This window comes from Hippopotamus amphibius, chromosome 16 (genome assembly GCF_030028045.1).
Source record: "Hippopotamus amphibius kiboko isolate mHipAmp2 chromosome 16, mHipAmp2.hap2, whole genome shotgun sequence".
Taxonomy (NCBI): domain Eukaryota; kingdom Metazoa; phylum Chordata; class Mammalia; order Artiodactyla; family Hippopotamidae; genus Hippopotamus; species Hippopotamus amphibius.
Genome location: NC_080201.1, coordinates 47270101 through 47291710, shown reverse-complemented (window position 1 = coordinate 47291710; position 21610 = coordinate 47270101). Strand labels below are relative to the sequence as shown.

The 21610-nt window shown below is 57.7% G+C and overlaps 1 protein-coding gene and 1 long non-coding RNA gene across 4 annotated transcripts; one reads left to right on the top strand and one right to left on the bottom strand.

Moving 5' to 3' along the window:
* The first annotated feature begins 4418 nt into the window (after window positions 1-4418).
* Window positions 4419-4877, top strand: LOC130838886 (uncharacterized). The gene is made up of 3 exons (XR_009049733.1): window positions 4419-4503; window positions 4578-4650; window positions 4742-4877. It is a non-coding gene; the product is annotated as an uncharacterized LOC130838886 (long non-coding RNA).
* Window positions 4878-5809: 932 nt separating this feature from the next.
* ARHGAP33 (Rho GTPase activating protein 33) lies at window positions 5810-18835 on the bottom strand. 3 transcript variants are annotated; one of them, XM_057712300.1, is made up of 21 exons: window positions 16685-16798; window positions 16521-16605; window positions 16085-16165; window positions 15838-15975; window positions 15336-15428; window positions 14657-14779; window positions 14491-14568; window positions 14339-14405; window positions 14196-14255; window positions 13953-14105; window positions 13766-13868; window positions 12450-12594; window positions 12287-12369; window positions 12096-12203; window positions 10629-10774; window positions 9839-9992; window positions 9609-9754; window positions 9454-9528; window positions 7725-8399; window positions 7247-7638; window positions 5810-5913 (listed from the first exon to the last, which is right to left on the bottom strand). In XM_057712300.1, exons 5-21 carry the CDS (start codon window positions 15426-15428, stop codon window positions 5869-5871), a joined length of 2646 nt encoding a protein of 881 aa, XP_057568283.1. In that variant the 5' UTR covers window positions 15838-15975; window positions 16085-16165; window positions 16521-16605; window positions 16685-16798; the 3' UTR covers window positions 5810-5868. The 3 variants fall into 3 exon arrangements, with proteins under 3 accessions (XP_057568283.1, XP_057568281.1, XP_057568282.1); XM_057712298.1 differs by lacking the exon at window positions 5810-5913 and adding an exon at window positions 18751-18835 and having other exon boundaries at window positions 5990-7638; window positions 16685-16782; XM_057712299.1 differs by lacking the exon at window positions 5810-5913 and adding an exon at window positions 5990-7162.
* Between the last annotated feature and the right edge of the window lie 2775 nt (window positions 18836-21610).

Genomic DNA, 21610 nt, shown 5'->3' with positions numbered 1-21610 from the left:
CAGGGAGAGAACTGAAGCTGAAGAGGCAGCAGGTACAGACAATAAAGGGCCTTAAGAGAGGTGTGAATTTTGTTGGATTTTGTTCTGCGTGTAATTGGAAACCATTGGAGTTGTAGACAGGAAATTAACACTATCAGATTTACAGTTTCTGCTTTCCATTGATTTTTGTAAATTGATTGTGTATCCGGCCACTTTCTGAACCTGCTTAATAGTTGTCATTGTGTGTTGGTTCTTTTACTTTTCTGTTATCTGCAGACAGTGATAGTTTGGTCTCAGCTATTCAGTCTTTAAACTCCAATCTCTTTTCCTGTCTTAAGGTGTTGGCCAGAACTCCCAAACCTTGTGTCAATAGGTGTTTCTTTCCTTGTTCTTGATATTAAAAAGAAGACCCTATGTTTCTGCATTAAGTACCATGCTTGCTCTTGGGTTTGGGTTTATAATTTTTATCAAGTAAGAAAGTTGTCATCTATTCTTAGTTTTCTGAGGTGGTTTTATGAATGTTTTGTTACATTGATATTCTTTCGTTGACTCATCCTTGCTTTCTGGGAATAAATTGATTGGGTTACCCCTATTACTTTATTTAGGGGCTTTGCATATATGATCATAAATTTATATATAACTTCTTTTCTGGTTCTGGAAACTCTCATCTGGTTTTGGAGTTAAGGTCATGCTAACTTCATAAAATGAGCTTTGCCCTCTTTTTCTATTTTTCTGTTTTGGAACAGCTTTTATGAAATTATACATGAAATAAAGTGATTATCGTAATGATTATCTATATCATGAAATGATTTGTGTTTTAAGATGATCCCTCTGCAGGGCAAGACAAATGCAGGAAACCAGTTAGGATTCCATTGCAAAAGATGGTAGGCTATTCAGTAAAATAGGATGCAGTAAATATGATATTCAGAGGTTCCTGAAGGACCACATTTGGAGGGATTTATCGGCAGAGACCAAGCTGTGTTGGACCAAGTACATGAGTAATTAGCTGTGTCCGCCAACTACATAGGAATGCAAGGACAAAGACACCATGCATTTGCCCTCCCTGGGTAAATGGGGTAGGATCTGGAGGAACAGGAACTCAGGGATGATGGATGCAGAGGAACAGGGCTTGAGTCCTGATAGATTGGGAGGGGGATCTGAGCAGGATGATGGTGGGTAGGGGATTGGCAAGGACACGGAGGCTGAATCCAGAGGAGGTTATTACCTGCATTCAGCTCTTAAATGCAGCGTTCACAAATAATCTTGAGAGATTTCCTGATAAAATCCTAGAGAGTTTGCTTTTCTTGAATTTGGTGCTGACCACATGGGACCTGTATTCATACAGTGAATTAGAGCTGGGAGGAGTCTGCCTGCCCTAGACAGTGCGCCAGGCTCCAGTAAGCCCAAGTGCCCATGAAGTCCACTTCCTCCTGGCCCCTGGGTACCTTTGTGTGATTTTGACACCTTTGGGATGGAGGATGGATATTGGCATGGCAGATAGATGCCACCCTGTCCCAATTCTGTGGACTTAATGGTGAGGATTGTGTTGAGATAGATTCTGAGGCAGAGTCCTGAGCGGCTGGGAGGTGGGGGTTCCAGGACATAGAGAAGGAACCTGGAGTCAAGGATCACCCAGTCGGGGGGGACTATGGGGGCTGGGAATTGGGAAAGGTGTTGCCTGGACCTCTGCCCCTGGAGTAAGGGGCAGGGACAGTCCTAAGCCTCGCTGCCCCTCAGTTGTCCAGGTGGATGGTGAGAACTCTGCTGGGCAGACGGCGCTCTTCCTTGCTGCACTGCTGGGCCACAGCTCTGCTGTGCAGCTCCTGCTGGCCTTTGGTGCCAACCCCAACCAGTGAGTGGACAGGTGGCAATGCCCCCACACTCCCAACGCCCTGAGTCTGAGCCCCAGAGAGCCTGAGAGCCAGGGCTGTCTCCCCCAGAGGCTTCTTTCCCTCAGACCCCATTCCATCGCCTGGTGACCTTCCCATGACCACCCCTCACCTTGTTCTCTCAGTTAACCCCTTCGTGTCCTCCAATGACTATTCCCATTCTTCTGTGCCTCCTGTGCTCACCGCGATCCTCTCACCCTCTCAAAGACGCCAGTGTGTCCCCAAGTGAGCCCCCAGCCCTGATATCCAACTCCCATGATCAGAGTGACCCTTTACCCCTCAGGGCTCCCATCCTGCCACCTCCTGTCCCTGTTCCGTCCCTTTCCTAAGCCATTCCTGTTCTCCTTGTTCTGCTGCAGCCGCTGCCTGGATGGCAGCACACCTGTGCATGCGGGTGCCTTCTCGGGCCGCAGCCTGGTGATGCTGCACCTGCTGCAGGCCGGGGGTGACCTGCGTCTGCATGACCAGCAGGGTCGCACCCCTCGGGACTGGGCGGAGCAAGGTGGTGCCAAGCAGAGCTGGGAGGTGAGCTGTGGCTGGGGTGGGGTGAGGGCATCAGGGCCGGCACCCCACCCTGCCTCACCCCACATGCCCTGCCTCCCCCCTCAGGTGCTGGAGCTGTTACAGCTGTGCCGTGCCCACATATCAGCACTGGTGCATGACAGTGAGTTGGCACCCACTGCATCCCTGGGCCAGTTGCAGGCCAGCTCTGGACACAGCCTGTGTGGTGGTCTGCGGCTGGTGCAGGCGGACAGGTAATGGTCCACATCCTGAAGCCTGCCCACCCACCACTCCCAGCTACCCTGGACTTACTCTCAGATGGCCCTTTACCCCAGGGCACTGAGGCTGGAGCAGATCAGGAGAACCCCCCAAATCCCAGCCTTAGGGTTTGGCCAGGTAAGCGGGAGATGCTGGAGGGAGTGGGGACCACCCCATCCTCTTCCCGCCTCATGGTCCCGCTCCCCAACCCCAGCTGAGCAGCCTGTGGCCACTGGGGCTGGTAACAGGTGTACCCCTCGCGGACCCCAAGGAGCTGCTGCCAGCCCAGGGCGAGCCCGACCGCACCTACGAGAGCAGCTCCCACACCCTCATGGCCAAGTGAGAGCGAGCCCCCTCCCACACCCCTGCCTGGCTGTCCAGCAGAGCTCGGGGGAGAGTCCAGCTCTCCCACTCCCCTCACAAGGAAAACCCCCTTGTTTCAGACCCATGCTCTCTCCCCATCCCCATGTCTCCAGCCTCCTGTGGAGGGGCCACCCAGTGACCGTGCGGCAGCTGAAGGCACCTGGAGCCCAGCCTGACGTGCTGTTGGCTGACCTTCAGCAATGCAGGTACATCCCCCCAGCCATCCCGCCAGGCCAGCCCAGTCCCTCAGCGCAGTCTCCTGCCCGCCCTCCCGATCCAAGTGTTTCAAAGACAAGACCAGGGAATGTGGCAGTGGCCGCGGCTGCAGTCTCCACCTCTAGGCTAGCACTTGGCATGGAGCCCTCCTGCTGGAGAGACCACCCCCCACCCCACGGGAAAGTGGGTACCCAGTTCTGTGTGCTGTCTTATCGGCCTCGGAGAGGAGGTGGGTGTAGGGAAGGGGACCACGGACGGGGTACAGACTGGGTGCCGGCTCGACCATTGCCAGGCTGTGTGACCCGGGTCTCAGTTTCGTCTCTGTCCGGTGGCTGAGGCAGGCTGTCAGCCCCCGGTGCGAGGTGATCTGTGCCTGAGAGCAGCGCCCTGCCCCATGTGGGTGGGGGCCTACTTTCCTCCCGCCCAGCACCCTGCACCACCCCAACCTGTTGCTGCTGATGGCACTGAGCCCCTCGGCGGACCTGTCGGGGCTGTGCCTTCTCTTCGAACCTGTGTGGCTGGGCTCCCTGCATGTGGTGCTGCACCCACGGGGGCCAAGAGAGGGGGAGCCCCGCCCCCACCCCCACCCTGTACCAGGCCTGCTGCCCGGCCACCTGCTGCTGCAGGTGCTGGAGGCCCTGCTGTTCCTGCAGGCCCGCCGGCGTGCTCACGGCGGCCTCAGCTCCCATGCTGTGCAGCTGGTGCGGCCAGGCCTGGCCAAGGTGGGCAGCCTGGAGCACGGGCGCCCACTGCACCAACGCTGTCTGCGGCCCAGGTGAGTGCTGCCTCGCTTGTCTGTGCCTGCGTCCCTGGCTGGCGGCCACGGATTCACCGGGTCCCTCGGCCTCCACAGGCCACAGCAGGGCTACCCCTGGGGAGGCCCAGGCCCAGGGCTGCCCCCGCCTCCCGAACTGTACCCGTGGCTGCCGCTTGAGCTCATCTGTGGTGACATGCCTGCCGCCACCTCAGACCTCTACAGCTTCTGCATCCTGGCCCAGGAGGTCTTCACTGGTCAGTGAGTGACCCCGCCCCCTTCCCCACTGAGGCCTCCCCCTCCAGCCGTTTGGGTCCCCTCATCATGCTTCCTCACAGGAGAGCTGCCCTGGGCTGGAAGAGAAGGGCCTGAGGTGAAGGCTAAACTGGAGGCGGGTGAAAGCCCAGCCCTGGACCCCCTGGTGCCAGCCCCCTACCAGGCCCTGGTTCGGGCTGGGCTGGGCCTAGGGCCTGCTGACCGCTGGGGCAGCCTGCAGAGTACACGATACCTGCTGCGGGAGGCCGTGGCCCAGGTATAGGACAGGTAAGGCAGGGGTGGGTGGCAGCCGTGGAACCTCAGGTAGGGCACGTGTCCCACAGCCAGCCTCCTCTCCACAGGACTCAGTCTCTGAGGTGAGCTCTCCAATGGATTGGACCATACTGTGCCCTCCACCCCAGGGGTCTCCACCAGGTTAGAGGGCAAGGAGGCCATGGTAGCAGGTGCTGAGCACAGCTCAGCTGTGCCCCCCACCCTGTTCCAACCAACTGGTCTGTCCCCCCAGAAACACTATACCATGAGCTGGCTCCCAGAGCCAAGACTACACCCAGGCCTGTGCCCCCTGCGATGTCCCTAGGCCCCTCCGCATCCCAGGTAGGAGCCAGGACAGGCATGTGGAGGAGCAAGGGAGCTGTGAGGCACTGGGCAACACGTGCCAGCTCTGTTATCGCTCTCTGCAGGTCCCAGGCCACAGCAGAGTCCAGAGGGGTGCAGCCTGCGACTCGGGCAGCAGCTTGACTCTAGGCAGCAGCCCAAGTCCCAGCCCTGGCCTCTGCCCAGGGCATAGCCCCACAGCCAGGGTCAGCCTGGACTGCTGCCTGGAGCCCAGATCAACAGTATGGATACCCTGAGCCCTGCACGACTGTCCATTTGCTCACCTGTGACCCCTCCCCCAAGCTGTCACCAACCCCAATTTCCCTGGCTGCCTCTCCTCTCACCAGGGACCCCCTGGGACCCCCAACTGTCCCCTCGCTGACCTATGACCCCTGACCAACCCTGCTTCCCTCAGGGCCCTGCCCTATACTCCAGCCTTCGGGACTCAGCCTCCCTGCTGGGGACTCAGAGCTCTGAGGAGCAGTTTGAGAGGAAGTTCTCAGCCAAGATCCAAGCCCTGCAGGGGCTGCGGTGGCACACACAGGGCTGCCCTGCTGGACCCCCAGCCCTGTGAGCCCACCCCCTGCCTACTGACCCACAGGGAGGCTTTCCACACTCTGGAGGCTGCTGGCAGGGAAGGCAACGAGGGCAGGTGAAGCAGAGGACCCTGAATCCAGCCCCTGCCCCACCCCGCCCCTCCCAGGCCCATCCTGAGCTCCGTGGTCACTGGGTGGCAGCTCTAGTCTTTTACTCCTGCAGGCGCCCAGCCCTGAGCTGATCAGAGGAAGTCTCTTCTCCAGCCTGCAGAAGTGAGAAGTGGGGCACTGGTGGGAGGGCCCCAGGCCCCTTCCTCATCCCTGAGGTAACCTTCAGTCCACCCCTACCCCACCTCCCCCCCCCCCCCCCCCCCCAGGATGGATCTGCTGGAGGAGATCATAGCAGAGCTGCAAGGGGGATGCCAGCTTGAAGACAGGCCCAGGCTCAATCCCATTCCTGACACAAATTGTTAGGGTGCCCATGGCCCCTGCTCTGCTGATCTCACCCCTCAGAGCTTCTCAGGAGTGATTCCCCACTTAGCACGGGCTGAAATGATAAAATGAGAAAGCAACCTATCTGTCACTGCCTCTTTATTCACTGAGCCTGGCCCCAGCATGACACTAGCAGCCACATGTCCACCATTTTTATTCATTAGTTTTGTCAAATGGTTTAGTGGGGTATGTAGGGGAAGATGGCAGGAGCTGTCCCCCCACCCTCTGTGCACAGGACAGGACATGCTGGGGACTCCTGGAGGGAAAGGGAGGACAGAGAGTCAGCCTAACCCTCTCAGATTTGTGCGAGAGCCCCCAGGATGGTGGGGGGATGGGCATGCCCGTCAGCCCAGGGTAGGTAAGCTATGATAACAGGTTAGGGACCCACATCAGAGGCAAGTTACAAAGTTAGAAACCTGGGATAGGGGTCAGAAGCTCAAGAAAATACAAAACAAGGGATTAGGTTGGACCAAGATCAGCGAAAGGGAAGAGAAAGAAGGAAGGTCTCTCCCAGCTCTGGCTCAGCAGTAGCTTCGGGTCTGGCCCTCAGAGTGGAAGGACCAGCTGGGAGTGGGGTAGGGGGGTGGGGGACCAGCCCCCTCCCTTCCTTGCCCCGCATTCCTGTACAAGGAGCCTCGGTGGTGCTCTGCCCCCCTCCCGTAGGCTGGTGGGGCTGCCCTGTAAGGGAGAGGGTCCGGGGGGCCCCAGGGCCCAGGCACCCTGTGAGGGGTGTGGTGGCCCCAGGGGGCCCGCTGTTTCTGGGGGAGGCGAGGGGCTGGGGGTCCAGGATCAGAGCGGCTTCGGGGGTGGGCCGGAGGGGAGGAGGAGCTGGAAGAGGTGGGAGAGGGACCCCTGGGCCCTAGAGCTAGGTTGACATAGAGCGGCTCAGGTCGGGTGGGGCGCTGGGCAGGGTGTTGGGGGGCTGAGTAGCCAAAGTGGTCATGGGGAAAGCAGGAGGGGGGTGGTGGGTAACTGAGCAGGAAGTCGGGAGACCTATGGAGTGGTGGTGATTGGCCAAGCATGCCATATGAGGCATTGAGCCTATCTGGGGGCATGGAGCGCAAGGGACTCCAGGACCGGGTGGGACCAGAGTAGGGGGACCCCTCGCCCGCCTCGATCTCATAGTACAGGTTCTCTCCTCTGTCCAGTGGTGCAGGGTGACCCAGGGGGCTCCTCCAGACTGGGGCCGAGGAGCTGGACTGGAAGGATGGGGAGCCGAGGGGGTACAGGCCTGGTTTGGGGACCCCGAGGAAGGGTGGCAGGCACTCCCGGGGGGCTGAGGAGAAGAAGCCAGGGGTAGGAACCTGTGGGGGGACAGAACACAGGAAGTGGGCTGCTGTCTCTGGCGTGTCCCTGCAGCCCCCACCCGTCATGAGCTGGGCACTGACCTGGGAAAGGCCCCTGGGTCCCCTCCTTGAGGTCCCTGTGGGCCGCTGGCTCCTCACCAGGCTCCCGTCACTCTGTTGCCTCGGTAGGGAGGGTGGGGGTCCCGGAGCCCAGACCCCTGGGTGGGCTAGGGAGTGGGGGGGTGGCCCACTCCCTGAGGTCCCTGGGGGCTCACCGCCCACCTCCAGGGACAGTGAGCGGTGAAAAGGGGAGTGGGGAGCAGGTGGGGTGCTCCCCTGCTCCTGCTGGCTCTGTCTCTGGGCCACCTGCTGAGCCCGCTCAGCCAGGGCCAGGGCCATGAGGCGCGCTGGGTTTTTGGGAGGTGGGGGCGGGGCCCCCCCAGGGCGCAAGAGGGACAGGGGTGGAGGCAGCAGCAGCGAATCCACACCAGGACCTAGGAATGGGAAGAGAGAGGAGTCAGCAGGGCCTTGGGTGCAGCCTCGGGGCTGAGAGGGGCAGGGCGGGCTGCACACAGCTCACCGTGCTGGCCTTGGGCTCCCCGGGGACCAGGCAGTGCCAGCTTGCTGCAGATCTCCCGTTGGCAGGTGTCGCTCAGCTGGGCCTCAGCTCCACGCAGCAGCAGGGGGATGAGATGGGGGCGCAGGCCTGGGCTGGGGCTGAGGGCTGGCATCGGTGTGGCCGAGGCAGGTGTTCCCCCGGCCCCCAGCAGCTCCAGGACAGCGGGTGGCACCGATACAGCCAGGGGCTCTGAGATGTCCAGGGCAGTGGGTGAGGCAGGGCTGGTGGGCCCACGGGGCGAGAGGGCCTGGGGGGTCGCCCTGGGTGGAAAGGCAGAGGCGGGGGCCGGGGGGGCCGGGCTGGCGGGAGGTGCAGGGTCCCCTGGGGTGGGGCTGCTGCAGCGAAAGGTAAGGGGATCAAAGTCAAGCCCCCGGAGCCCCTCCAGGCAGCGGGGTGGGCTGAAGTCCAGCTCGTCACCATCATCTAGCCAGGCTGAGGTTCGGTGTGAGGGGGAACCGGAGAGTGGCCCCAGGCCAGCTGCTGAGGACTCGGAGGAGGAGGACTCAGAGGACTCGGAGGAGGACTCGGAGGATGAGGAGGATGAGAGGCTCTCGCAGGAGCCAGCAGGTGCCGGGCCCACAGGGAAAGCATCACTGCTGGAGTGGGGTCGCCGAAGTCTGTGCAGCCTCTGGAGGCCTGGAAGGGCAGTGGCCCGGGGCGGGGGAGGGGGGAGGAAGAGGTAGTTAGGGGTCAGGGGTCAGAACTTTACATACCCATATACATTAGCGAGAACAGGACACACCACCCAGTACGTTGGGGAAACCCCATCCCTGGGCAGGGTCACAATGGCTGCGAATCCAGGGAGAGCTGTTCAGACTCACAGGTGATAAAGGAAATAAATGGCAAGTCCACGAAGAGAATCATTCCAGACCCAAAGGCAAGAATGAAGTCTGACAACCCCACAGGCTGTAAGCGTGAGACCAACAGGATCTCCCACACAGTGGCTGGAAGGACAGCCTGGGCGACCACATCTGGGAAATACTTGGGCCTCGTCTTGTGCGGCTGGATGTGAGTATACCGTACAGTATGCACCCCCACTCCTGGGCACGCTCATCGGAGCCCCCAGGTCCATCGGGAGGGAGATGGACAAGCAACTCCTGAGGGGAAACCCACACATGGAACCCACACTAGAGAGTGCTGGAGAGGAAGGAGCCTGAGCTACACTCAGCAGCGTGGACAGCAGCCTGTAATGCAGTGGTGAGCAAATCCACATACAGCGCGATACCCCTTTTTAATGACACCCTTTAATTAAAGTTTCAAAACAAATTGGAACGTTGCAGTACGTTACTGTACGAGATAAAACTGTAAAAGCGAGGGGGTGGTGACTATCAAATTTAGAGGCTGCCTGCGGTGGGGAGGTAGCAGGTGGGAGGGGAGGAGCTTGCAGCTAACGTGGTGGGGCTCTTTCAGTTCTGGCCAGTGGGTTCATGCGTATTCATTATACTATTTAATTTTTTTTTCAAAAGGGGTGAATTAAAGGCTGTTTGAAAGGACCCTGCATGGACCAGTGATCACAGTGCATCATGAACCAAGGGTGAAGCTTCATCCCACTTATTGTACCCAAGGTCCAGATTAAAAACGAAAAACACCCCAAGACCCCCAAATCTGAGTACACCACTTGGAGGCCAGCTCAGGGCCCCAGTCCCTCCCAGCTCCACCTGGGCACAGACAGGGGCCACCCCATGCTCACCAGCCCCGCTGGCCTGCGATGACAGAGACTCCTCACTCTTGGCAGACCTCAGTGTGACAGTGTCAGGTCGGCTGCCTGCAGGGAGAGGAAGAAGGGTCATGGGGGGCACTTCACAGTGCCTCTCCAACCACCAAGCCAATTGCCCGGCCTGTGACCTGAAGGCTGTGGTCGGGCACGGGTGCCCCCTAGCCAGGGCAGAGGCTTCTTTCGGGGGATGCTGGGGCCGCGGCCCAGTGCAAAGAAGGTCTTCCAGCTGCTACCCCCAGGCTTCCGCTGTTTCTCGCCTCTCTCCCCTTTCCTCCTGGAGTTTGGGTGAGACACAGGAGGCAGGCTGAGGAGCTGGGGCTCCCAGGCTGGGCCCTCCCCTCCTGGGCATCCCACTCACCTTTCCACAGGTGAAGCTGGGGCCTTGGAAGTTGTGGGCTTGGTGGGTGTCCCCAGCCGGCCCTGGGTGCGAGCCTGGGCTTCTTCCAGTGTCAGCAGGCGAGTGGAGGGGCCACTGCCCGCAAGGGACTTGGGCCTGGGGAGGAGGCAGCGGCCTGGGGAGTCGGGAGAGGGGGCAGCCATCAGCTCTGGGGCCATTCAAGGCCACAGGCAAAGCCAAGCGCTACAGCCCAAGCCCCGGCCCCGCAGCGTGCCCACCCGGGCTGGCAAGGCAGGGGGCCAGGGTGGATCAGGCGGGAATGGGTGGGCAGCAGGCAGGTGAGGAGGAGGAGTGAGGCGGAACGAGCTGATGAGGAGGCAGCTCCCAGCAGCCAGCGAGGACAGCGGCTCTGGCTTCAGTTACCTCGGGCCAGAGGGCCCTCCGACGTGCTGAATCCTGACTGGGCTGGGGTCCGGGGCAGGGCAGGGAGTCTGGGTGGGGCCGGGGCGGGATCAAGTCTGGGGACCTCCCACCTCCTCCCAGGTGGACCCATGGCCCCAAGCGCCCCCAGGAACTACAAGGGGTGAAGGAAGAACGATGTCCGGGCCAAGAAGTGGGGATCCTGAGCGTAGGAGCTGAAATGAGAAGGGGCGGGAGGGGAGGGAGAGGCCGGGGCGGGGTCCTCAAGGAGCCAGAAGGGAGGTCCGGCTTCAGTGGGATAGGGATGGGGCTGGGAGCCCACCTGCCCTCCCGCTGCAGCCCTGACAATGAGGGGGCAGTAGTCAGGACATCAGGGGTGGGACGGGCATACCTGCAGGGTCAAGGCCGGCAGAGGTGAAAGTGTCGCTGAACAGGACGTCCACGTGGGTGAGCAGGAATTCCACCACCACCGACTGCACCCGCACCTCCCGGAAGGCTGCTGCCCCCCCCAGCCCCACTGACTCCAGCTCCATGGACCTGGATGGGAGGAGGGGAAGGGTGGCCGGGTGCCTCAAGCCCCAGCTGGTGTGTTCTGGCCAGGCCAAGCAGGGAGCCATGGAAGCAATGACTGTCACGCAATGTCTCTGACCTCATCAAACTAGAACTGGATTCTCAACCTTTCCCCAAACCTGCTCCCTCCCTGCCTTTCCCACCTCAGTCAGTGCAGTTCTAGTGGCTCAGGCCAAAGACCCTGGGATTGTCCTTGACCTCTCTTTCCCTCACACCCACATCCAATCTCAGCAGACGCTGTGGGCTCTACCCACAGAATCTATCCAGAATCTAAACTCTGCTCCCCTACTCCCCCACCCTGGCCCAGCCTCCACCCTCTCCCTCCTGGACCTTCACACAGCCTCCTCCTTGGTTTCCCTGCTCCCATCCCACCCCCTACAGTCTGCTCTGCACACACAGCCAGAGGGAGCCTGTGAACCCCTGAGTCAGATCAGGGTCCTCCTGGCTCAGAGCCCTCCTCTGGCTGCATCTCACTCCTGGGAAAAGCCGAGGTCCTCACTAGGACTCACAACCCATAAGTCACTCCCCTACCTGTTCCCCCGTCACCTCTCTGCTCCTCCAAAACACTAGGCCCTGACCCAGCCCCAAGACCTTTGCACTTGCTATTCCCTCTGTCTGGTTTTCTCCTCCTCAGATATCCACATGGGTCCCTCCCTCACCTCCGGCAGGTATTGATTCATATGTTACCTTCTCAATGGAGTCTTCACCATCCACTTTATTTGAAATTGTAAACCTCTATATTTCAGGTCTGTTCTTGTTTATTTTCCCCCATAGTTCTTATACCCACAATCTGATGTACCATCTATTTTATTTACTTACTTATCTGTTTCCCAAGCAGAACTGAACTCCTCCAGGATAGACAGCTTGCCTGTCTTGGTCATCATCAAATCCTCTGGGGCTTACCCTGCTGCTGGCCATGGAAGACTTCTTCCTGAAGCCTTCCCTGACACTAAAAATTTCTAATGCCATGGCCCTGCAGATCTCCCTTCCCCACTTTGTAATCTTTCTCCTTGCCACTCATCACCATCAGACAGTGCTCTGCGTGTTTCTTGTAATGGTTCACCAGCATCTCCCACATGAGAATGTGAGCCCAGAGCACAGGTCCCTGCTCACTGCCATGTCCCCGGTGCTGAGGACAGGGGCTGGCATACGGGCACCCAACACTTAAGAAGTATGTGTAGGGTGAAATGAACAAGAGAACAAAAGCTGGGCGGGTTCCTGGGGTGGGGTAGGGAGACTTGAGGCCTGGCCCGTGGGAGGGAGCTAGGGGGCAGACTGGTGAGCTTACCGTAGCAGATTGGGTGCCCAAACGATGGCCAGGTTGCGGGCATGCATGCTGGTGTTGGCACTGTGTCTTGCCATGCGGGCCAAGTGCCTCAGCAGATATTCCAGGGTCCTGGGGGTGGGAGCGGAGGGGGCACCTGAGCCTCAACTCCCTTGGGAGCCCACCACAGCTCTTCCTTGCCCCTCCTGGTTTACCTGTAGTGCGGTGGGGGCAGCTGCTGGATGACATCGTGGACCCGCACCAGGCGTTCCTCCTCCCCAGGCACAGACATGGCTTCCTGAGATTGTGCACAGGCGTGAGGGGGGCTGGGCCGGATGCCTCCCAGCACCCCCCAACCTTGCCAGCACCCTTACTCACGCTGAACTTCCCGTAGAGCTGGTATGTGAGCAAGGGGTTCGGCAGCTCTCGGAAGTAGAGCTTGCAGAGGGAGGACACACTGTGGATGTCTTGCAGGAAGGCGGGGCCCGACAGTTCAGGGATCCTCTCACTGTCAAACTCATGCCTGAGGCCATCAGGTCAAGGAGGAGGAAGATTCAGGTCAGAGCTGCCCACCTGGTCGTGTCCTTCCCCCGCCCCCTGAAGTGTCCACAGGTGGATGCAACCCTCTTCCTGCGCTGGGCTCTTCAGAGGCAGAACTTCACTGAGCCCCCTTCTCCCCAGCAACCCTGCGTGCCAAAGACAAGGATGTCCCATTTACAGAGGAGGACTCTGAGGCTCGCGTGGGAGATGCCCCGCTTGTAGCTACCTAAGGCTCTCTGCCTCCAGAGTGTGATGGTGCCCTGTCCACAAAGTTGTGCCATTTTCCTGGCTCCAAGAGGCCATTGGAAATTGCAGCTGAAGTCCCAGGGGCCCCTGCTCACAACCTGGTGGTGTCCCACCCTCTCAGGTAAAAGCTCCACGCACCTGACCTCTGCCTCATCTCTCACTGCCCCAGGCTCCACGCTCTCACTTCATGGTGCCTGCTTGCCCCTCCTCGGCTCAGAACCCCTTCTGTGGTTGCCCTCTTACTCCCAGTAAAAGCCCAAATCCTAACAGTCGTCAAAAAGGCCCCGCGCGCTCTGCCCCTCATCACTTCTCAGACGTCACCTCCTGCTGCTTTCCCCTCGTGCTGGCTGCTCCCTCCACTGTGGAAAACCACGTGACTCACTGCCTCACCTCCTCCTCCACGCCTCCTCACCTCCTCCACAGCGAGCTCTGCCCAGGCCCCAGGCCTTCTCTGCCCACCCTATTTAAGACCGCAGTACCGCTCCCTGACTTCTTATTATGATCTTCCTTACCCCGTCTTCTTTACACTGTACCACTTGTCACCTATTGTAAGAGCTCTCATTTCCTTGTTTGTCTCTCCCTCCATTACGTGGACCCCATGAGGGCAGGAGTCTCTGGTTGTCTCCTTCACCACTGCGTCCCCAGTGCCTAGTGCTTGGCACGTGGCAGGTGCTCAGTGAAGGCTGACTCCTCTGCTTCTGGTGCTCGTTCTGCTCTCAACTTTCAGACCTCAGCAGGGGTGTCACTTCCTCAAGGAAGCCCCCCTGCCCCCACCCCTGGGCCAACCTCACCCTATGCCCTTCTAACTCCTGATAACTCTGTGTCCCCAGCACATGGCACGGGGCGTGGAATAGAGATGATGCTTAATAAATGTTTGCGGAGGGCAGGGGTTGGTGGGGGGTCCTCACCGTAGCCTCTGGATGTTGGATGACACACCCGAGAGCCTATAGATTCCATCCACCACCCCGTGGGCCTCAATAAACTCAGAGCAGCAGCGAAGCACCTGGGGCACTGGGAGAAAGCAGAGGGGTCAGGGCTGGGCAGGTCGCGGCTTGGGCGGGAGGGGTGGGCAGGGCATTTGGGCCTGGCCCTCACCATCCTGGCCTGAGTTACTGAGGTGCTCCCCAAGGTCACAGCCGAACACCCTCTGCCGCAGGATGCCCCGCTGGCGCAGCCGCTGCCGGGAAGGGCGGGAACGCATGAAGGTGCGGAGGAGGCCGGCCAGCTTCCCACGCGGCCGGGGCACAGCTGTGGAGGTAAGGGCAGGTCACACGGGGTCAGTGCAGCCCCGGATCTGGTGGGGCAGGGGGCATGGGGCTGGCCCCTAGTTTGCATTACCTGAGGTCAGAGAGGAGATACCCTGGGGAGCTGGAACACCACACGGGGGACCGTCGGCATCTGTGGGGCGAACAATGGGTGGAAAGGATGGATGGCAGGCAAAGGACGCAGGAGGGCCTCCCCACTTGGCCCAGAACACTCACCCCCCTTTAGTCCTGGAGCCGGCCGCTCTGTGAACAGCTCCACACACTCGCTGGGAAAGAAACCAACCTGAGGAGAGTTTGGGGTCAGTGACTGGGCCACCTGAGCTGGCGCGGTGCCCCGACCCCACCTGTCCACCCCAAGCCAGGCTCACCTGGAAGCCCCGCTTGCCCCGCCACCAGCTCCGATCCTCCGTGGGCGGCATGTCGATCACTGAGACAATGTCTCCCACCTGGGAGTGGGCGGGTGTGAGGAGGGAGGGTCAGAAGACACAGGGGAAGTGGGGAGCCCAGCTGGAGTCTGCTCCCCCACAGCCTCACCTCGAAGGACAGCTCATCTGGCGCCTGGGCTGTGTACCGTTTCACCACGTGGGCAGCAGCCACCGCAGGGATATTGAGTGAGGCCTCCTCACTGAGGAGCAGTCGCCGGCCGTGGTTGTCCAGCTGAGACGGAGGGGAACGTGGCAGGGAGAGGCCAGAAGAAGAAGGCGATAATAAAGACAGAGAAGGTTCCTCCATGCCGGATGGAGGCCACCACCTGTCCCCCACCCGAAAGCCCCTGTCACTCAGAGCTATTGGTCAAACACCTACATTCTTGCCCCTTCCAAACAAAGCCCTTTCCATGTCCCGGGACTCCTCTGCCTGGAGTCTTCCTGATACACCCCTGCACCCTCACCCTCCACAGCAGACACTGTACACCTGCTACCCCCAGACCTGCTGCCTTAAGCCACTATTAGCCTGGCGTTCTGTGAGCTACAGCCAAACCTATTTCTAACCAATATATCAACATACCTTGAAATTCTCACATCCCCACAGCCCAACACCTGCGCGCGCGCACGTTCTCTCTCACAGGCAAGCACCCACACAGACACTGAAATACCAGTGCCTCCTCCACTCCAGCTCGTTTCTTTCCTGTGCCCACACACCCTCCCAGGCTGGTTCTTGCTCCTCAGACATCCCTCACTCACTCCCAACTGCAAGCCCCCCTGCCCAGGCCCACCTCCATCCAGGTGAGCACAGGCCCACAGTTGAGGTTACTGTCCACCAGCCCCGACAGGGTCTCCAGGTACTGCAGCAGCAGCGGCACCAGCATCTGGGGGCAGGTTGTCAGAGTGGGCTTTGTGAGAACACCCCGCCCAAGAGAGCCCACTGCCCTCCTGCACTGCCCTTGCTCGCCTCTGGCGGGGCCTGAATGCGTGGGTGCTGCCTTGCTGTTAAGTACTGAAGTACCATCATATCCGTTGGTAAATAGGCTACACTGAGCCCCTGTGTGCCCTCATCGGTCTGGTCATTCTGATCCTTCCACGGAACCCCCTGGAATGCCCCATGATCCTACAACTAAAGGGAGTCTCCAGAACCCTGCTGCAGTTCTAAGGCCTCTGACTGGCAGGGACTCGGGCTGTAACAGTGATTAAATATTTATCTGTTCCCCTGTGTCGATGGTTTCACACACCACTGACACACCTTGGCTGAGGTAGGGCCTGGGACAACAAGCAGTTTACCTGGGCAGCCCTGGCACCCTCCGGGGGTGGGGGAAGCTCTGGGAGGCAGGAAAACCTCCGGTCAAATATGCATCGGTGGAGGTGGGCATCCAGGGAACGGAAGTCATCATAACTGCGGAGAACTGGCCAGGAACGGCCCTGTGGGAGTGGGGAGGACAGGAGGGAGCACTGGTTCCATTACACTGAGCTGAGGACCATGGCAACCAGTTCTCCTGGCTAGAAGAGAGGCAGGGGTGGCTGGCTTCACCTGACAGGTCACCTGCACCCCAAACACCAGTTCATTCTCTCCAGAGAAGCTGGGACCTTCACGCTCTGGAGACAGCAGGAGCTGTGGAGGGAAACAAAGGTCCAGGTGAGGGTCTCGTTTTTTGTTCCAGTCCTGACCTCTCCGGATTGGCATTATCTAAGGATGGGTCTCTGTCCCCCTCTAGGATCTCCCCAAAGGCAGGGCCTGGTGATGTCTCAGTCAGAGTACAGGGTCCTGGCACAAAGCATACACCTGACAAATGTTGTTGCTGAATGCAAAAAGGGACAATTGAATGAATGAACAGCTCTCCCCTTCTGCCCTGCAGCTCCTGCCACTGAGCAGCCAGTCCCAGGGGTAGGTTTCAGGGGAAAAGTGGCTGATACTGCTTCAGGGTTGTGTGGGATCTTGCCTACCCACCTGGGTGCAGCCACCATACCTGAATGTGGCCGAAGTCAACGTTCTCATAGTGGAAATGGGCACAGTCAGCCAGCCGGGGAAAGGGACCTCGAGGAGCCGAGAGCCTGGGGGACAGGTGACAGATCACTAGCGGCTCCTGTGCTTGGCTCCCCTCCTAAGTTGAGCCTCTCCCTCACCTCTCACCTCTTCCCAGCCTTCCCCTTCACACTGGGCCCCCCAGCCGGGGGCAGGGGCTGCACTGAGCCTTCCCCTGGGCCATCCAGGCTGTCAGTGCTACGAGCCTGTAGAGCAGAAAGAAGAATCAGAGGCCCCCAGAGATGGGAGCAGAGAGACAACGGGAGCATTGTTATCTGTCAGCCTGGCCCTGCAGGCCCGAATTGCTCTACACACTGCCCTGAGCGTGGAGTAGAGGGGTAGGTCAGGGGAGGTGAAGGCCAGGCTGAGGGTAGGTCTGCTTCTTCGTGTGTGGTCTGGGGTGGGGGGCTGGAAGAGCAGGGGCCAAGGGTGAGTCAGGGACAGAGCAGACTGGTACCATCTCTCCCTGTTTAAAACCCTCCTGTAGCCCCAGCAGAGTATAGTCGTCTCCCATATGTGCCTCTCCACGCCTTTCATCGACGTCGGGACAATCACAGCTCCCATCTTATCAGTCTTCTTGCTTCCACTTCTCCCTTCCTGCCAGCTTCTTGACAGCAAGAGCCGGTATAACTTTCATGAAACACAAATCTGCCTCTGTCTCTCCACAGGGCATGGCTCCCTGTTGTCCTTAAGATAAAGTCTAGATACTCTGGTCTCTGTTTACCTCTCCAGCCTCATCTCTTCCCATTGCATCCACTCTCAGAGCTCTCAAACTTCTAAGAGCCCAACAAAAGCACCATCTTCTCATTTCCCTCTAGGGCTTTGCAAAGGCTGTTCCCACTGCATGGAACACTCTTCTCCATCCTTTCCCCATGCTTTCACTTATCCCTCAGGTCTCAACTCTCATGTTCCCTCCTCTCAGTTCTCCCTGACCCTTCAGGTTGTGTCAGGCCCCTCTTCTGGACTCCTGCATCCCCTGAGCCTCCCTCATCCCAGGCTTGATGATGTTGCCTGAGCTTCCCTCATTCCAGCCCTGAGCACTTTGAGATGTCCCTGTCTGGTGACAAGTCCATCTCCCCTATTGGACTGGGGCTGAGTCTCTAGTCCCCCAGCGTTGCTCAGCACAGAGCTGGGCACGGAATTCCTCACAGGTAGGGCTGTGCCTGATTCCTCCCTGGGTCCCAATGCCCAGTGCCAGCTCAGTCACACAGCAGGGGCTGGGTAAAATCTGATGAATAAATTAACCATCTGCCAGATGAGGATTCCTTAGTCTGGGCTCTAGCCTCTCCCTCCTTCATATCCCTACAACCCCGACTTCATCCTCTGGGTCTCACCCTTGGGTCGGTCCCCCTCCAGCCCATGCAGCTTGCCAAGGCAGGATGGGATCTCAGTTTCACTGTGCCTGGAGCAAAGGGGCTACACAGAGGTCTCAATGAATGTTAAGTGAGCGAATAAGGGAGTGAATGGATGAATGAGCAGGAGCAGTATGGTGGGAGAGGGAGACCGTGGGGGAGGGTGGATGAGGACAAGAAGATGGAGAGGACCCAAGGATCATATGGGGGTACAATGCACACTTGGCATTGGGGTGGAGTAAGGAGGAGGGGAGCAGCTGGAGAGGCTGAAGTAAATGTTCAGGCTGATGGGGGGTAAGGGTGGGTTGGTTGAGAGGGACTGGGATGGGGTGAGAAAGATGAGAAGAAAAGGGTGAGGCTGAGGATGGAGCCGGGTGGGGGTGGGGCTCAAGAATAAGAAAGGGGCTGACGGTAGGAGGAGGGGTCTAGGCCAGGGAGGGGTGGAGGCTGGGATGAGGGCGCTCAGGATGGCTCTGGGATACAGGGTGGTGAAGGACCCAGAGAGCCTCAGCAGGGCCCTTCGGGGGCCACTTGGAGGGTGCGGGGTCCTTCCCTGCACCAGCCCTTTTTTCTCTCAAGTCTAAGTCTCGGCCACTGTCAACCCCATCCAGGGCGTGGAAGGGGGATGCGCGCTGAGGGGGCGGGGCCGAGGTAAGGGTTCGGGTCCAAGACCAGGCCAGGGTACCAGAGGGACCGCGATGAGGGGTGAGGGGCGGCGCAGGCCTCGGGCTCGGGCGGGGCCGGGGGCGGGGCGCGCGGGGCGTGGCCGCGCGCCGACAGACTGATTTCGCCGACAGACTGACGGCCGCGTGGGCGCCTCACCACCATGGTCGCGTAGCCTCCTCAGGCGCCGGCCGCGCTGGACCCCTCGCTCGTCGTTCTCGTCGCCGATGCCGCCGCCATGGCGACACAAAGGGGAGGGCGCGAGCCGCGCGCGGGCGGCTGCAGGCCCCGCCCCTAACGGCTGCCCGTGGCTCCGGCGCGCGCGCTCCACAGGGGCGGGGGCAAGGGGGGGGGGGGACGCAGCACAGCTTCTCATTGGCTCCACCCTTGGCCTTAGGACGACGCCCCGCCCACCTGGCGGCTTTTCATTGGCTTCGGCTGGGGTCCCATTTCTGGCTTGGTCTCTTCGGTCCCGCCCCGCGAAGTTTGACAGCGCCACGCCCATGCCTGCTTTTCATTGGCCGTCATTCACCTCCTAGACACACCCCCAGGTTCTTATTCTTTGCTTCTAACATTTCTAACACCAAGCAGAGGACCCTTCCCTTAGTCCACTGTCAGTGACCGCTCCTCTGACACTCTTAATTGGCCTCAAGCTTTTCTCCATCCCCTAAACAGCTCTTCAAAGTTTCCATCCTCTGAGCCCACTTTGTCAGTCCTGACCCCGCCCCTGCCCACGGAATACTAAGAACACTGGCCCATGGATGTTTGTCAACTGGCTTTGATGCCCTGCCTGGGACATAACCCTAGGCACTCTGCGACTTAGCCTCCCCCTACCCACTGGACATTTTCCTTGCCTCCTTCTCTACTGCTTCTTACAGGCTGGCCTCCAACCTTGACTCCTTTTTCCTAAGAATAAATTTAGCCTGCATGCCAGAATATGACCACGCCTCCCACAAAGCCAATTCCAATTGTTCCCTCTGTTGACCGAGGCTCAGAAAACACTCTGTAACAAACTCCCCTTCCAAGAGAACTTGCCATTGGTCATGCCCTCAACAAGATCCTGGAAGGTACATCCTTGATTCACCCATTCATTCACTCAAAAACTCTGATCACTTAATTTGTGGATATATCAGTAACCAAAACAGGGGAAAATATACCCTGCCCACATGAAGCTCAAAAGCTAGTGGGAAAAGACAGTTTACAAAGTAAGTATTTTGAAATATAGAGTATTAGAAAGAGATACGTTCTATGGATAAAGATTAAGCAGAGTTTGGGGAAAGGGAGAGCTGACGGAGGGGTCAATTTATAGCTACTTATTTCAATTTATTGAACTTGCTGACCTCACTTCCATAACAGGGATTTCCCACATGAAGTTCCCTCTGCTTGGAGTACTCTGCCTCCCCGCCCCCTGCCCCCAATTTGCACAATTGCAAATTCTTTCCCACTCCTCTCATGAAAAGGTAGAGTCTATCTTCCCTCCCCCTTGAATCTGGGCAGGATTGTGACAACTTCAACCAATTGAAAATAGTAATGAATAGGAATTGACACTAAGTGATTTCCAAGGCTATGTAGTAAAGGGCAACACAGTTTCCTCCTTGTCCACTGGAATGACTGGCTCTGGAGCCTTGAGGCATCATGTGAGAAGCACAACTCTGCTCAGGTAGTCGTGCTTTGAGGAAGCCTAAGCCACATGGAGAGACCTTGTGTAGGCACTACGGTCCATAGTTCTGGCTTAAAGTCACCTGAGCCCTGATGCCAGGCTTGGGAGTGAAGAGGCTCCAGAGAGTCCACCCACAGCTGTCAAGCCACATTTGTCTTCCCAGCTGAACCTTTAGACATCATGGAGCAGAGACAATCTGTCCCCAACTGTGCCCTGTCCAAATTTCTGACTCACAGAATCCATGAGCATAAAATGATTGTTTTATGCCACTAAGTTTTGGGAGTGGCTTGTAACCCAAAAATAGTAATTAGGATGGCCCTTTGTTAATTATTAATTCCTACCTGTCTCAGCTCAAATGTAACATCCTCAGGAAAACTTCTAGGTCCCACTCACCCCTCCCCAACTAGATCAGATTCTGCTACTATAAACATCTTTTTTCTCCTTATATCTAAACAGCTATTTCCTTCTTTTGATTTTATTTAAATGTATGGTTTGTTCAAAAAGACTGAAAACAAATATTTACCATGTCTGTGACATACAGAAGCTACTTTTTACAGAAATCTACCTTCTCCTTTTGTAAATACAAACATCAAAATAATCCCGATCATATATTCTTCAGCATTATAAAAATTTTCCAACATACAGCAAAGCCAAACAGTTTTACACCCATACATCCACCACGTAGATCCTACTATTAACTTTTTAATATATTTGCTTTATCTCACATCTACCTATTACTCTATTCATCCGTTAACCTAATTTTTGGATGCATTTCAAAATAAAGACATTGTATATTGTCCCTTAAATATGTTAGCATGTGTATCTTTCACTGGACTTCAATATTTATTTTTCTTTTGAGGTAACTTTTACATACAATGAAATTCACAAATTCACTGAATTTTGACAACTGCATACATCTTTGTAATAAAGTCCTTACCCAGGATGGCAACTGGATTTTTTATATGGCATCTCAGGAATTGAAAAGGAGAGAGAAAGAGGGAAGGGGAGAGAGAGAGAGAGACAAAGACAGAGACAGAGACAGAGACAGAGAGAGAGAGGAGAGAGAAGAGAGATTGCGAGAAAACCAGGTGGCAATTATATCATTTTTTCTAATCCAATTTAGAAAGTTAAAGTAATATCGCCTCCTCTGCAATCTATTTGTGGAGGCAGTCACAAAGTTCTACACAGTTTCGAGAAGGGACATAAGCTCTATTTTTGATGGAAAATGTGTCAAAGAATTCACAGACAAAACAGTTGGGTTTTCAATAGTCCAGACAGGTGATGATAGCCTAGACTTGGGTGGGGCAGTGGAAGGGAGAGAAAGGAGGGGTTAGATTCTGGAGACTGTTTTGTTTTGTT